Here is a 15136-nt window from a genome sequence, read left to right as displayed (position 1 = left end):
GTCAGCTCAGAGCCCAACATGGGGCTCAGACCCATGAACTGTGAGATCCCGACCTGAAATGAAGTCGGACTCTTAACTGACAGAGCCACCAGGTGCCCTAAAAGATGCTATATTCTGCTTTTCAATAATATTTTACTTGCAGTTGTACACAGATGTATTAAGGTAAAGGAAAAAAAATGAATTTGGCATGGCTGTGGGTTTAGAAATTTGAAAGTGTCTGTTTACCTTGGCATATCCTAACCAAGTATGATTTTATTTTCCAACAAGCCATAATTTAGGTCTGACTCTTGCTGTCTTAATGACTGACATCCCTTTGGTAATTTGGACTATTAAAGTGGAAGGGCTGGATCATAAAAATAATATAAAATAATATACACTTGGATTTCTTTTCTTCCCTCCAGGACAATATCATCTTATTCTTGAGAGGCTGTAAAGAGCTCGGCCTTAGAGAATCTCAACTTTTTGATCCTAGTGACCTACAGGATACATCCAACAGAGTAACAGTCAAGTAAGTAACACAAGATTTATGTTTAAGGGACTGGTCAGAATGGCTAATTAACAACTCAGGAAACAACAGATGTTGGTGAGGATATGGAGAAAAGGGATCTCTATTGCACTGTTGGTGGGAATGCAAACTGATGAAGCCACTCTGGAAAACAGTGTGGAGGTGCCTCAAAAAATTAAAAATAGAACTGCCCTACGAGCCAGCAATTGCACTACTAGGAACTTATCTAAAGGATACAGAAATGCTGATTCAAAGGGGCACATGCACCCCCATGTTTATAGCAGCACTATCGGCAATAGCCAAAGTATGGAAAGAGCCCAAATGTCCATCAACTGATAAACGAATTAAGAAGATGTGGTGTGTATATACACACACACACACACAATGGAATACTACTTGATGATGAAAATGACTGAAATCTTGCCATTTACAGCAATGTGGATAGAACTGGAGGGTATTATGCTAAGTGAAATAAGTCAGAGAAAGACACCTATCATATGATTTCAGTCATATGTGGAATTTGAAAAACTTAACAGATGAACATAGGAGAAGACAAAGAAAAATAAGATAAAAACAGAGAGGGAGGCAAACCATAAGAGACTCTTAAATACAAGAACAAACTGAGGGTTGGTAGAGGGGGAGCTTGGGGGACTGGATTATATAGGTGACAGGCATTAAGGAGGGCACATTTCGGGATGAGCACTGGGTGCCATATGTAAGAGATGAATCAGTGGGTTCTACTCCTGAAGCCAAGACTACACTGTATGTTAACTAACTTGAAAATTAAAAAAAAATTTATGTTTAAGGAAAACCTATTTATGGTTTGACTTGTAACTTTGTAATGATGTTGTAAGGTCTAAGAAGCAGAGTATTGCACATGTCTCATAAAATAAAAACGTGAAGGTAAAAATCAAGCTTTCCAAACAAGACATATTGGCCTTCCCCCTGTGTACGGCTTTCATTCTGATCAAATGTAATTTTTTTAAAGCAAAAATCACACATGGAGAGTTAGAATGTTAAAAAGAATGAGAAAAATGTTAGGTGAGACTTACTGGAGGGAGAAGCAAGAGAGAAATATGCACAGAATCTGTGTTAGACAAAAAGCCTTTATTGGCTCTAGTTGGGCATTTGAATAGGCTCTTGGAAGACTACAAACTTGGTAAACAGATCCGAGCACTGTTTGTTATGCAAAGAGGGCAATAGATTCTGGAGAAATCGCTTCCTCATTTACATTTGTAACTGTTTTCTCATATGTCAGTGATCAGGTTCTTTGAAGATGGATTATTGGCTATTTGACTGCTGTTGACTGTGTCTACTCACTGAGCCATGTTTGTGGCCAAAGAATTTTTGGGAAAGAATGGCTCAATAAAAGAAAAGGCAGTGTGCTTCTCTGGAAAGGAATAGCGGGTGACCAGGGTAATGAGAAGAAAGATCGTCTCGTCATGAGATGGTAGAGATAACTTTCCTGTGGCTTAGAAGTCCTTCACACTCTACACATTACATACAAAACATTTCCCACTTTGGTCAAACAACATTTGGCATGAATATGCCCTAATAATAAGCTTAATTACATAGATAGGGTCTGTGGATTGCATACACTTCTTTTGATTACTTTTGGGCCATTTTGTCATGGAGGAACAGAAAAGGGAGAGAAGCCAAAACTCAGGGCTCTTAATTGTATACTCGTTGCCAGTATTGATTGGGGGGGGGGGGGGGGGGGTAAAGGAAGCTACTGAATGAAATCAAGTTAGTTCACATTGGATTTTATGATTCGTGACTGGGAATTGATTATATAAAATCATTTCACTCTTGTCAATGTACCTTTCTTTACTATTTCTCATGGAAAAAAATTACTTAAGGGCACAAACAGAATACCAATTATGGTATTTGATTATGGAAACCACCATAAACCTCATTTTAGACATCACATGCTCCATATATTAATCCAGCCTCTATAAATTATTCATTTTAGGAGATGGTTTCTGCCTCATCTGACATGCGTAGTTTGACCTAGGTGGCAAGTGGCCAGAAGCAGTAGTAACTATACGACATCATAACAATTAGTGATATGCACATCGCTTGGAGGGTAAAGGAAAGTTTACTTTGACGGTGTTGGCAACTGCATTTTTTTTTTTGAAGCTATTCTAAATCAATGTGTCACTAAACCAGGAGAATTTTGAGATAGTTTGATTTTAGAGATTCAGAATTTATATCACCTCTACTGCCTATCTACAAAAACCTGGGCATCAGGAAGCCAGGAGTCTGGCCCTAGACCTGCTACTCCCTGGGTCTATAATCCTAGGCAAGTTCTCTTGCTTCAGTAGGGCTCTGTGTCTTTATCTATAAGATGGAATTGGACAGAATGTTCTCACAGGTATGATTCTAGCTAAAGCTTGCTCAGTGTTCAGCTTGCTCAGATCTGGGAAGATGGTCCAACCAACCTGTGAGGAAACACAGAAAACAACCTAAAGAGGAAAAGTCACTTAGACTAATGAATGACATACAGTCAGTCCCTTCTCACTGTATCATCTTCCCCTTCTCCTGTCTTTTTTTTTCCTTCTGTCATTTTTCTTTATCTTTCCAGCTGCTTCTTTTCTCCATCTCCTTTTCTTCCCTGTGCTTCCCCTCTCTTCTTTATCTTGTCTTTCCATCTCTCTCCCCTTTTGTATTCTTTTTCTTCATTTTCTTCCCTTTTTGGTTCTTCCTTCACTTGAGAATTATTTTCTTTAGGCAAGGCTTTCCTATCACCTTCCGTAACTTTATCATTTTTCGTTCATTCATTCAGTAACTATTTACTGAGCGGCTACTATGTGTCAGATACTTTCCAGTCATTAGACAACTGGAATGAACAAGATAGCCAACACTTCCTGTTCACAGGTAATTTACACACAGTGTCAGGAGATAAGAAATACACAAGTAAATAAAAAAGATAATCACAGGGAGTGAGTGATAAGTGCTGAGAAGGAAGTAAAAGATGATGTGAAAGATAGTGACCATCACAACATATACATGTATCAAATCATCATGTTGTGTTTTTTAAACTTATACAGTGCCATATGTCAATCTCAGTAAAACTGGAAAAAAAAGATAGTGACCAGTCCAGAGGTGGTCAAACGTAGCCCCTCTAAAGAAGTAGCATTTCAGCTGAAGGCTGTGGGCTGAGACATGAATGGGAAGCAAGAACCAGCCATGTGAAGACCTACAGAGCATTCAAGGCAGAGGAAGTTCAAGTAGAAAGCCTGGAGAGGAGCAACAGACTTGCTCTTTAAAAAGGATAAGCAAAGTATCTGGTGTGGTCGAAGGGTAATGAGCAAGAATGAGTGTGGTAGGTGGGCAGCCCACAAGCCTGGCAGGATGCTGAACCTAGAATCATTACGGAGAAAAGTGTTTCCTTCACTGTACGAGTTTATAGAAGAACATAAGGAACTTTGTATTAAAATTATACCATAAATTCATTTACAGTACTTAGAAACTCATTTCTAGTTTTAATGAAGGGTGGGGCATAGAATGAGCTATCTGCTTCACAGCTTTTCTGTAAATGATGCTGGTTTCATCTGGCACCAGACAGGGAACATTTGTAACATATGTAGATTCTTATCGCTATGGTAGATTAAAATACAAGTGCTGCATCTTTCTGCTTTACCCTCTGAGGGTTGAGCAGAACATTAGTAGAGATGGAAAACACCCCTTGACGCCACTAATTAATAGCGTAAGCCATACAGTACAGGGGCAGATCCCACAGAGCAAATGTGGATACTTTCCTGAAATGTTTTTTTTTTTTTTTTAAATATAATTTATTGTCAAGTTAGCTAACATACAGTGTATACAGTGCGCTCTTGGTTTGGAGGGGTAGATTCCCATGACGTGTTGTTTTTTTTTTTTAATGCTCTTTAGTTTAGCTTTTATTGGAGGTAATTTTTCTTACTTTTCTTTTTTTTTTTTTTTTTTTTTTTTGAGAGGTAACTTGAGTAGACTAAAAAGAAAAAAGAAAGAAAGAAAAAAAAGAGGGACAAGCTGCAAATGATTACTGCATGTGTAATTTAGTGAACTCTACCTGTAATGGATGCCAGACAACCTTGATGGGGAACGAAAGCCTAATCCAGAAAGGCATGCCGCAAGTTTATTCCAGGGAATTGAAGCAATTGCATAAAAATGAGGAAAGGCTATGGCTTGCTCCTGAGCATGTCTCCGAAAATTTTGGAAGCATTTTCACACAATTGGTTGTTAGGTAGAAATCATTCAGCAAATATTTTGTGAGCTCCTACTATGGGCCAAGCAGGATTTTTTAGAACTGGGTCACAATGATAGTCAATGAAGTTTCATTATCAATACAGAATACATTTTATGCTCCCCATTCTTAACTTATCTTTCATTACAATTTCAAATCTTGCATAGATTTTTTTTTGTTTTCATCATTTTGTTTTGTTTTTGTAATTAAAAAAATCCCAGCAAACATCTAAGCAGGTAATGCCATATTTTTTTTTTCTACTAAAAAGGGGAAATTTTCTCTTAAATCCAAATGAGACCAACGTTTCCTTCAATCCAAGTCCTTGTTGATGGGTTTATCTCCTTAGCATATACTATCTTGTTTTCTATTCCCTGAAATATCCACTGACTTAAAATTGTACACCTATTTATTAATATGTTCTTTGGGTCAGAATAAGCAGCAATGAAGTAATTGGTGTCTAAGTGCTTGAACAAATTCTTGACTGGTGTATACAATACAATTATATTCACCCTTCCCCTGCTCTGCACCCCAACTGAAGTTACTGTGGGAAAAAGAAATGCAGTCCTTTGTTTTTCCTAGCATTTATTTGTTGACATGTTAAAGAAACTTCGGAATAATTTTGTAGAAATTTTTATATTCCACTATATGAATATTTTGAAAGTATCAACAACTAGCTTTTTTTGTTTATAGTTCGAGAATAAGTACTTATGTATTTTTTAGAATGCACATGTGTATATTCGAACATAACACACATATTTTCCTGCTTATGGCTAATTCCCAACACTAATTTCTATCTGTAGCAGACAAGAACAAATATTTGGGTAACATTGCCTCTTCTGCATATATTTTCAGGTCTGTTTAATTAAGTAAGGTTCTAGACCCTTTAGACTTTTAGTACTACTTGTACAAAGATTTTGAAAGGGTAGTAAGATTTTGATTTCACAGTGGTCTATAATCAAGGCACAAATTTTACCTTAACAGCTGAGCTTTGAGAATACAAATATAAACGGTCCTAGTTTTTAGATGGAATCCTTCATTTTCCAGATGTTAAAAGGCATTCATCTTTTCATGGTGCACTTTGGAAGGCTGATTTCGTCTCGTCCTTTTGCATCTTGCTTCCTAAATGATTTTATTTAGTACCTGAAATCACTCATCATAGACCTTAGAAAAAATGATATAGTCTGCTGATTTCATGATATGTGTCTGCTTCAAGTACATCTTAGAGGTGTTTAAGGGAAGATCACAGGGAAGCAACTGCTATTCTGACTGTATTTTCTTTTCCTTTTCCTTAATTAGGAGCCTTGATTACAGTAGGAAGCTGAAAAATGTAAGTGTTTTCACTTCACTTTCAAAACATCTTTCCTTCTAATTTTTATGGTTCAGGTGTAAAATTTAGCTCATAAGTTCATTGCCTTCTGTATGCCTTGCTAGGAAGAGTCCTTAGAAAACAAGGATAGGTGTCTCTGATAGAATAATCAATCACTGTGATAGAAACAAAAATTATAGATGGGGGAGTTTTCTGTAATTAATAAGGACTCATTCCAGAAGTAAATAAATGAAAGCTCGCACTCTGTAATTGTTTCTTAAATACAAGATGATCTGTCTCAGCATTAATCTCAGTTCCTTTCTGTTTGTAGGCACAGATGGGATTATTAAATAAAGCAGCTGAGCACACTTTTTTTAGGGAAAAGATCAGCATGATATAAATAGTGTTAACTGTCATGGGCCTGTACTTTTTCTATTTTTTTTTAATTAATCTTTTGGGTTTTTATTAATACTTCCCCAAATCAACTTTTTGGAGTTGGATCTTATTTTCAAAGAGCAAGTACATTAGTGCTTTTTTTTTTTTAATGGGAGAGGGTTAGAAGGGGTAAAGGGAGAGAGAGAGAGAGAGAAAGAGAGAGAAGAGAGAGAGAGAGAGAGAGAGAGAGAGAGAGAGAGAATCTCAAGCAGGCTCCACACTCAGCACAGAACCCAAAACAGAGCTCAATCCTACAACCCTGGGATCATGACCTGAGCAGAAATCAAGAGTCAGACACTAAACCGACTGAACCACCCAGGTCTCCCAGTGCTTGTTTATTTTAACTTTAAATTAGGAATCTAAGAAATGACCTTGTGTATATAAAATTTAAAAGTGGCTATGACCCCTCCTTTTTTTTTTTTTTTTTTTTTTTTTTTTTTTTTTTTTTTTAATTTCCAGGGTGCTATTATATTTGGTTGACATTTTCATTCTTGTCTTCTTTTTCCTCCTGTAAAACTAGGGCTATAGGCCATTTTTTCTCATGCATTTAAACAAATCGGAAAACCCATAATCTAAAACACAACACCGTTCTATCTTTCTCCTGTTACACCTTTCAAAATAGCCTCATACTCTTAGCCCACATTAGTTAGTTTATGGTCCTAGTTAATGTCCTGACATTTGGAATTGTCTGTTCTCTGGAAATTTATTTGTAAGCAATCAGTTTAACAAGACTTTCTGGAAGTTTTGAAGGATTCCTGAAGTGCAATTTTCCCACAGAGGTGGAAAACCGAATCACATCGTAGCATCAATACCCACAACCATATTTTGGGCCTGTTGCCATCTGGAACCATGTACACATATCACATTGTCCAAAGCATTTCCTGGTCTAGCAAGTGGAGGGAGGAGGTACCATAAGTACTTCCCAGCCTGATTGAAGCAATAAGACCACATGTGAAAATAAAATAATAGCTTTTCCGTAAGCTTCAGATCCCAATAATTCAGTTTTAAGGAGCTCCTCTTCAGCCTTCTGGGTTTTCTGGAAAAATTGATAGAAAGAGCATTTGCTTTTGTGGACAGTTTCTTTGGAAAAACAGAAAAAAATTAACTTGGGACTGCAGCTTCAGACTCTTGAAACTTCTTGGACATTTGTAAGCACGCAAGGTTATTAAACTGGCAGTAATCTTGTCCAGGCTACAAATTCCCATCTCAGATTAATAGGAATCTAACTATACCCCAAAGCTGGATATCTGAAAATCGTACTCTCTATTGGATTGCTTTCTTCTGATTTCAGTTAGATGGGTTGTGTTGCTCTTGTGTTGGGAACCACTAACTAACCTGGCTCACTCCTCTGAGGTTTTGCAGTTGATCTTAGCAGAACCTCTCTGCCCACAAATAGAAATCGTGAGCCTCTAAAAACACCTTCTCTCAAAAGGGATTGACAACCCGTTTCCTGCTCATCTGGGTAAAGGCTCCGGAGTTATAGAAAACTTTTACTTCCTAATTTTGAAACCTTTATTACATAAAAATAATTCTGGAGGATTTGTTTCTCCTTCTTGCCATCTTAGAGATCATTTTGTTACAACCAACCTTTTCCTAAAACTGGAGCTTTATTTTAACTACCGAATCATGTTTGTGTTGACTGATAGAGCGTTGGGTTCTTATTAAAATGATTTTACATGTAATGGATACCTCATGGATGGTGGTTTTTATGAATTGGTGTTGCACATTCTCTCCTTCCTGCTTTCCTGTTAGTAGAGCATTACTGATTCCTTAGCTTAAAAAGTAATTCTCGAGGGAAAATTCTCCTGCCCTTGGGCATGGTTTTGTTTCACAGGTATTAGTTACCATTTACTGGCTGGGGAAAGCAGCAAACAGCTCTGCATCCTATAGCGGAACCACACTGAACCTGAAGGAGTTTGAAGGCTTGCTGGCTCAGATGAGAAAGGTAACTTGACTTTTCTTCTTTATCCCAAGAGGTTAAGATAAGAAGGGAAATCAACACCTTTGCTCCTTTTTAAGATGATGGTTTGGTGTGGTGAAATTGCACAGCGATGTCTTGCACTCAAGGGAGGGACCGTTTGTCTTACCAATGAGTTCTCTGCCTTGTGTATCCCATGCCTACTTGAACTTTTTGTAGCCTTCAGAGAATGGAAGGTATGAGCTCTCTCCAACTTTAATTCCCAAAGAGCAAATTCAGTCTGTGAGTATGTGGCTTTGCATGCCAGAGAGCTCAGTGCTTGTTTTCTTGGGGGAGTAACGCCTGAGTTAAACAATACAGTATTATACGAAAATGAAGACTTGCTCTGCATTTGTCCTAAAGGTCATTTTGCTTACCCGTCAGGGCGTTGGTGGGGGTGAGAGGTAAGTCTGCCAAGTTCTTGCTGGGTGGGCATCCACTGGGCTCTGACAAATTAGAAACATTCTCTCCTGAGATGTGCATTTTATGGCCATTGTATTCGGATGACCTGGAAACTTGGAAAACATTTTTTACAATATTCAAAGCTTTATTTATTTATTTGATTATGGGAAAGACTGATCTAATGTAGGAATTTGTCAAAGAAACAGTGGGATGTTTTATGTGTGCCTGCCTGTATGTTCCTTTTAAGGTTCAGCGATGTATGTGAACTCATCCAAAGTTCTAGGATATAGTATTACCTGTGAGCAGCCCCACCCAACCAGCCTAGTGACGTGGTGAGGCTCACTTGAGGCTCACTTGTGTCATCCATGGGTTTTGGATAAGGTCCGTATTGTAGCACAAATAGTTAAGGCCTTGCCCTTCCTCATTTCTCAAACATGCAAACTAACTGCACTAATGAGACCCCCTGAGAGACATTCGCACTTTGACAAACTTGCCCCCCTGCCTGTCCCCACCAAGACAGAGAGTGAGCAAGTGGCAAAGGGGCAGAGGGAGAGAGAGAAAGAATCTTACTGGTAGATGGGTCATCTTTCTTTTAGATTTTTAGAGAGAGAGCACAAGTGGGGGAGTGGGGCAGAAGGAGAGAAAGAGAGAGGAAGAGAGAGAGAATCTTAAGCAAGCTCCATACTCAGCATGGAGCCTGATGTGGGGCTCGATCCCACAACTCTGGGATCATGGTCTGAGCCAAAATCAAGAGTCAGACGCTCAACTGACTGAGCCACCCAGGCGCCCCGCGTCGTCTTTTTACAACTGTTTAAAAGCCCTGCCTCACAGTTCCTCTCTTTGCTGGATACTCTTGGAATCTGATTTATTTTTGTTATGGACATTTCTTACTAGCTCAGCTCCTCTATAATCTTCAGCTCTCTTGGGGCGCCTGGGTGGCTCAGTTGGTTAAGCGTCCAACTTCAGTTCAGGTCATGATCTCACAGCTTGTGGACTCGACCCCCATGTCAGTCTCTGTGCCGAAGCTCAGAGCCTGAGCCTGCTCCGGATTCTGTGTCTATCTGCACCCCCCAACACCCCCATTCATGCTCTGTCTCTCTCTCTCTCTCTCAAAAATAAATAAACATTAAAAAAAATTATAATCTTCAACTCTCCTAGCTTCCCTTTCTATTGAGACCATTCTCTATGTCAGCTGCCTTGAAATGACCTGTTGTTGTTAATAGCTGTTCCCTTTTTTTAAAAAAAAAATGTTTTTTACTTATTTTGAGAGCGAGAGAGAGAGTACGTGCACATGCATGCATGGGGGAGGGGTTGAGATGAGGGAGAAAGAGAATCCCAAGCGAGCTCCACGCTGTCAGCTCAGATCCCAACATGGGGCTCAATCCCACGAACAATGAGATCATGACCTGAGCCTAAATTAAGAGCTGGACACTTAATCAGCCGAGCCACCAGGCGCCCCCAGCTGTTCCCTTTTTTTAATGAATGTAGACAATATCACAGACATGAGGGAATACTTGGTATCCCTGGACAAGGCATGACTTAACTAAAATGGCCCGCTGTGGTATTCCCATACCTCTAGGTAGAGAGTAATTGACCTGAACTTCACACCTGGAGGTGCTGGAGATATCTGTTTCTCTGGAATATATTTTATTTCATTTTATCTATTAAAACTGGGCTTATCTGAGAAATGCAGAAAACCCTAACAGTGACTTAAATAAGACAGAATTTTATTTCAAAGTCACATAAAAGAGGTCTGAATGTGAGCAGTGGGCAGGTGATCATCAGGTCGGGCACCCAGGGTCCTTCTTTTTACTCCAACATCCTCAACCCTTGGGTTCTCACCTTCTGGTCCAACATGACTGTACAAGCTGTAGCCATCTTATCCACATTGGGGTCCCGAGAAAGGAGGGATGAGGGGAAGAAGGGCCTATGCTTTCCCTTTAAACACACTTCTGCAAAGTCATACACGCACCTCTGCTCATATCCCATTGACCTAAACTCAGTCATACATCCATGCCTCACTGCAAAGAAAGACTTGAGAGAGGTAGACTGTACCGCAGCTAAAAACTGTGGATATTTTCAATGGAGAAGAAACGGAGAACAGATATTGAAGGGACAGCCAGGAACACTTCTGCACGGATGCAGGCTGAAATAAATTTGGAATTAAAATGTTTTCTTTCACAAAGGAGACTAGCCAGAAATTTTTTATATTCATTTTCCTAGGGTGAGAAATGTGTATAAAAATTATCAACTTGTAAAGTGACACATGTAGAGCCCTTAGCGTAAGCTTCTGGCACATAGTGTGTATTCATAGTAGATTGCTGTTGCTATATACTGAGAAAAGATCTCTGAAAGCATAGTGACGGTGGCCTGTCAGTGAGCCTGGATATGTCAGAGGGGGGTTTCCCAAAAGAGGGGACTCTGAAGTGGAGCCAAGGAGAAATATTGCAAGAACGTTGAGATTGAAGGAAGAACCACGGGGACTAAGGTGGCCTTAGAATCGTGGGGACGGGAGCTGGAAGGCAAACATTCCAGGTTCTTCCACTCTACGGCTCTCTCTCCTTGAGATTTCCTCACATCGGGGAACATGGCCAACAGCGTCCACAGGGTTACCTACTTCTAGCTCCTTGTCCAGAAAGCAAGGGAATTCTTCCTCCTCGGCCCGGCTGCACAATTGCTAGGGCTTTACCCTGGCCCAGTGTGGGTCCTATTCCTGAACCAGGCTCTGTGACTGGGCCAACGGGTGCCGTGACTGACCTAAGCACCACTGCTTTAGGAGGTGAGGGGTGTCAAGTAGAGCAAGGGATGAAGAGCAGGGAATGTGATAGGCAGGAACGGACCTCTGCCAACATCCACTTCTCTTCCCTTACCCTGCCTTATTTTTTCACGATGCTACCCCCCAACTTTGTATTCATTTATCTGTTTATCTTTGGTCTCTTCCAGTAGACCATAAGGCCTGCGAGGACAGGATATTTATTGGCTTTGCAGAACGTTGTGTCCCCAGCATTAGGACTGTATCTGGCCCATGGAAGATGCTCCGTCAATATCTGAGGCGTAAATAGCTTCCCCGACCAGAGTGTGGTGGGTGCAGATGGGTCATCAGGTTGGAAAAGTAGAACCCTGAAACACTCCAGTATGGGAGTTAGCCACGTTATAAATCACAGAGAAGAAGAAAATGTTGAGTGGTAACACAGCGGCATCTGGAGTTTCTCGGATACTGTAAGTCACCCGGCAACCTTAGCTGGTTCTCATTATCTCTGACAAAGGGGGATAAGAAGAGGACAGATGAGTGAAACAATCCAAAAATACCAGAGATGTTGGTAGTTCACACCGCATTCATTAGCTCACGTTTACTAGAACAACTAGCAATTAGTGCACTGGACAGATTTGAGTCTTCTCTCCCGTCCCTAAAGTGCTCTCTGTAGAAGACAAAATGCTGCTGGGCTCCTGGACAAAAACCATCGATGACATAACTAGACCCCACAAAAAAAGGAACTTAGACTGCACTAGCCTTTGTGTTGGCTGATAGCTTTTGCTCTCCCCCAGAAGCTTAACTTCGCATGACTTGATGGACTCCAATAAAATTGTTCACCCAGCTAATGTCCACATCTTTATTTCTGGCAGAAGAACCAGCTTCTTGCTTCACCCTGAGGTTCCAAGGGACCAGGTTGGCCAAGGATGACCACGGGTGGCTTGTTTTTCACTTTACAAACTGGCCAAGCCTTTTAGCTTCCAGCTCTTGCTTGAGCCGCGGTTTCATTCTTGGCTTTCTACGCAGTCATGAACAGAATGGCTTCTCTGTTTTTCTTTCCCATAACAAGCTGTGAGAAAGCAGCTGAAGCTCCAAGAGACATGTTGACTTTCTCTTTCTTTCTGTTCTCTTGTGGTTTGTAGGGTAGGGGGAAGAAGACATTTGGGCCTTTGGGGGAGCATTTCTGATTATTATTATTTTCTTGAAAATCCAGTTTGTAATGCTTTGCCAAGCAGCTCATAAAACTGTGTCCTTTCTAGATGTGACCAGTGGCCTAGCTCCAAGTGCGTGCCCTCCCTGATGAAAATTGCATCCAAGGCATCTAGTTATGGGGTATAAATGGAGAAGAAGAGTATCAGTGCATGTACAGATTGTGTCCTTAACTACATTCATAAGTTCTGTATGATTTGCATGTTGACATGCACATGCCCAAATGAATGCATGGTAGTAATTATAACCATAGCTAACACTCTTTGAGCACTTAGGCGTCAGGCATTTTTCGATTGCCCAGCAATCCTGTGAAATAGATGTTATTACTAGCTCCATTTAATAGATGAGAAAACTGAGACCAGGCAAGGTGAGATAACTTGCTTAAGGTCACACAAATGATGAGAGGTAGACCCGGGATTTAAACCCAGGCAGTCGAGGTTCCAAGACCATGCCCCTACCTACCTCTGTTTTGCAGTGGTTATAGTTTGGTGATTTAGGCATAAATGGCATTTAGCAAAAGAGCATCATCCTCGTTCACAGAGTAAGAACCTAGTGAAGGTCCAGTGGTTGAAGAGATGATGCTGGTAATGGCAACTATAATAACACCCAAGTTGATAGGACGTTGTCAGGTTTTACTACTTGGGATTTGGAGACGGAATCCTGTGTTGGAATCACAGTTTTGCTGCTTACTATGTGACCTCAGTTAAGTTACGTAACCTTTCTGGTTCTTATTTTTCTCTTCTATAAAATGAGGACGAGACTAACCACATCACTGTAGGGTTGTGAGGATTAAATACATGTACAAAAAAGCATCACGCATGGCCCTAGACACAGTAAGGATTCAGTAAAAGCGGCCTTCATTTTTTCAGACATTTGGCCCAATCTCAGTGAACAAATAACCCAAGATTATTATTTGCATTTCCCAAGAAATTAAATACAAAACCATATCCAGTTTAGATCTATGCTTTTCAATTAGTTATGAGTTCTTTCTTTTGCAGCTAGTCGGGCCTGGCTTTTGTTCAAGTCCCCATTAACTTTTGACCTACAAATAAACTACCTTAATTTCCATAACTGGAATTTCTGCCTTCCTCTGGAGGGTCAAATGGGCCACCCTCACCCAGGCCACTGGACAACCTATTCTTGGGGGGCAGTAATCAGGTCCTAGGTGTGGAGACTGCAGAGTGCCCCTGTCGGTCCTGCCCTCCTCTCTCCCACTCCTCCCTTCCCTCCAGGCAAAACCCGTGTGTGCCTTGTGAATTACAGCCTCCCTGTCCCCTCAGCACGCCTCCCGCGGGGGAGTGTGTCAGAGGGGCTGGATAGAACTGACAAAAGCAGCTGGCAAAGGCACTTCCTACAAAGGCATTGGCTCCAGTGGGCATATTAGTCAGCTCAGACAGTTTCCAAAATTGCTAACATGGAGAGAATATTTGTTTATTTTTCCTTTCTGTTGGGAATGTGGAAGGGACCTTCCTGATCATCCCAGGACATCCACAGTGTGACATTCCAGTCCTTGCAGATGAGAACATGCCCCTCTGCCAGCATCATCCGCAGCCCTCATTTTAAGCGACAGTCTGGAGGAGATTAAATTGAGGTTTATCTTTGAGTGACCGGAGTTATTTTTGTTTTCGTCAGCCTGGACTATTGTAATTAATGCGAAGACAGTGGCGGGAACAAGGCTTTTATTATAATACAAGGGTGAGGATGGCTTTGACTGACCTTTCTTCTGCTGGGGTTTCAGTGTTTTAGTATGTGCTGCTTGCGCTGGAAAGAATTTATAATCACAGGCTGTCAAAGACGGCCATTGTTCTCACTGCTCTGAACATGTGGGTCAGCCACAAGTGCTTTCTGCTCCCCCAGCGCCAGGAGCTGGCCGAGAGCGAAAGCATGCCTGGATTCTTCTGAGGCATCAGGAAAAGCATTTTGCATATTTTTCATTGCTTTTTTTTTTTTTTTTAAACTTTCTGCCTCAGAAAGACAGCTCCCTTTCAGAGCAGGAATTTCCCTTCAAGGTAGCAGGAGATGGAAGCATGCTGCTCCAGGACTTTACGGAACTGATTCTGCTGCAAAAAACAAATGCCGTGTGCATTTGCCAGATAGCGTAAACAGGAGCAGTTGCGTGGCTACGCCGGGGGCTCGGTCCCAGACCGGGCATGTGGTTATGGATTCCGAAAGACGGGTCAAGGTTAAGGTTTCCGTTTTTTATTTTTGCTTTTGTCTGTCACTGTATCCTTGTGAATCCGAACGTAATGATCTTTTACTCTTAATTCCTTTGATTTTTTGTTTTTTTTTAAACGTGGTGGGGTAGGAGCTACTTGGATTTTTGTTTTTATTTATTTATATTT

The 15136-nt window shown here is 40.7% G+C and overlaps 1 protein-coding gene across 13 annotated transcripts in view; it reads left to right on the top strand.

Moving 5' to 3' along the window:
• Positions 1-15136, top strand: part of LIMCH1 (LIM and calponin homology domains 1) — a 327254-nt gene that overhangs the window by 220359 nt on the left and 91759 nt on the right. For 8 of the 13 annotated variants that reach the window (XM_019413364.2, XM_019413331.2, XM_019413339.2 and 5 more), the window contains exons 4-6: positions 402-508; positions 6030-6060; positions 8309-8419. In XM_019413364.2, the coding sequence (XP_019268909.1) occupies positions 402-508; positions 6030-6060; positions 8309-8419 (249 nt within the window). Of the gene's footprint in view, positions 1-401; positions 509-6029; positions 6061-8308; positions 8420-14761; positions 14977-15136 lie in introns of those variants that run through there. The other 5 variants (XM_019413400.2, XM_019413369.2, XM_019413383.2 and 2 more) reach the window with 3 other exon arrangements.

This window comes from Panthera pardus, unplaced genomic scaffold (genome assembly GCF_024362965.1).
Source record: "Panthera pardus isolate Hobbes unplaced genomic scaffold, ASM2436296v1 HiC_scaffold_13, whole genome shotgun sequence".
In the NCBI taxonomy this organism is placed as follows: Eukaryota; Metazoa; Chordata; class Mammalia; order Carnivora; family Felidae; genus Panthera; species Panthera pardus.
The sequence above is the reverse complement of the archived record's forward strand: the minus strand, read 5'-3'. Positions and strand labels throughout refer to the sequence as shown.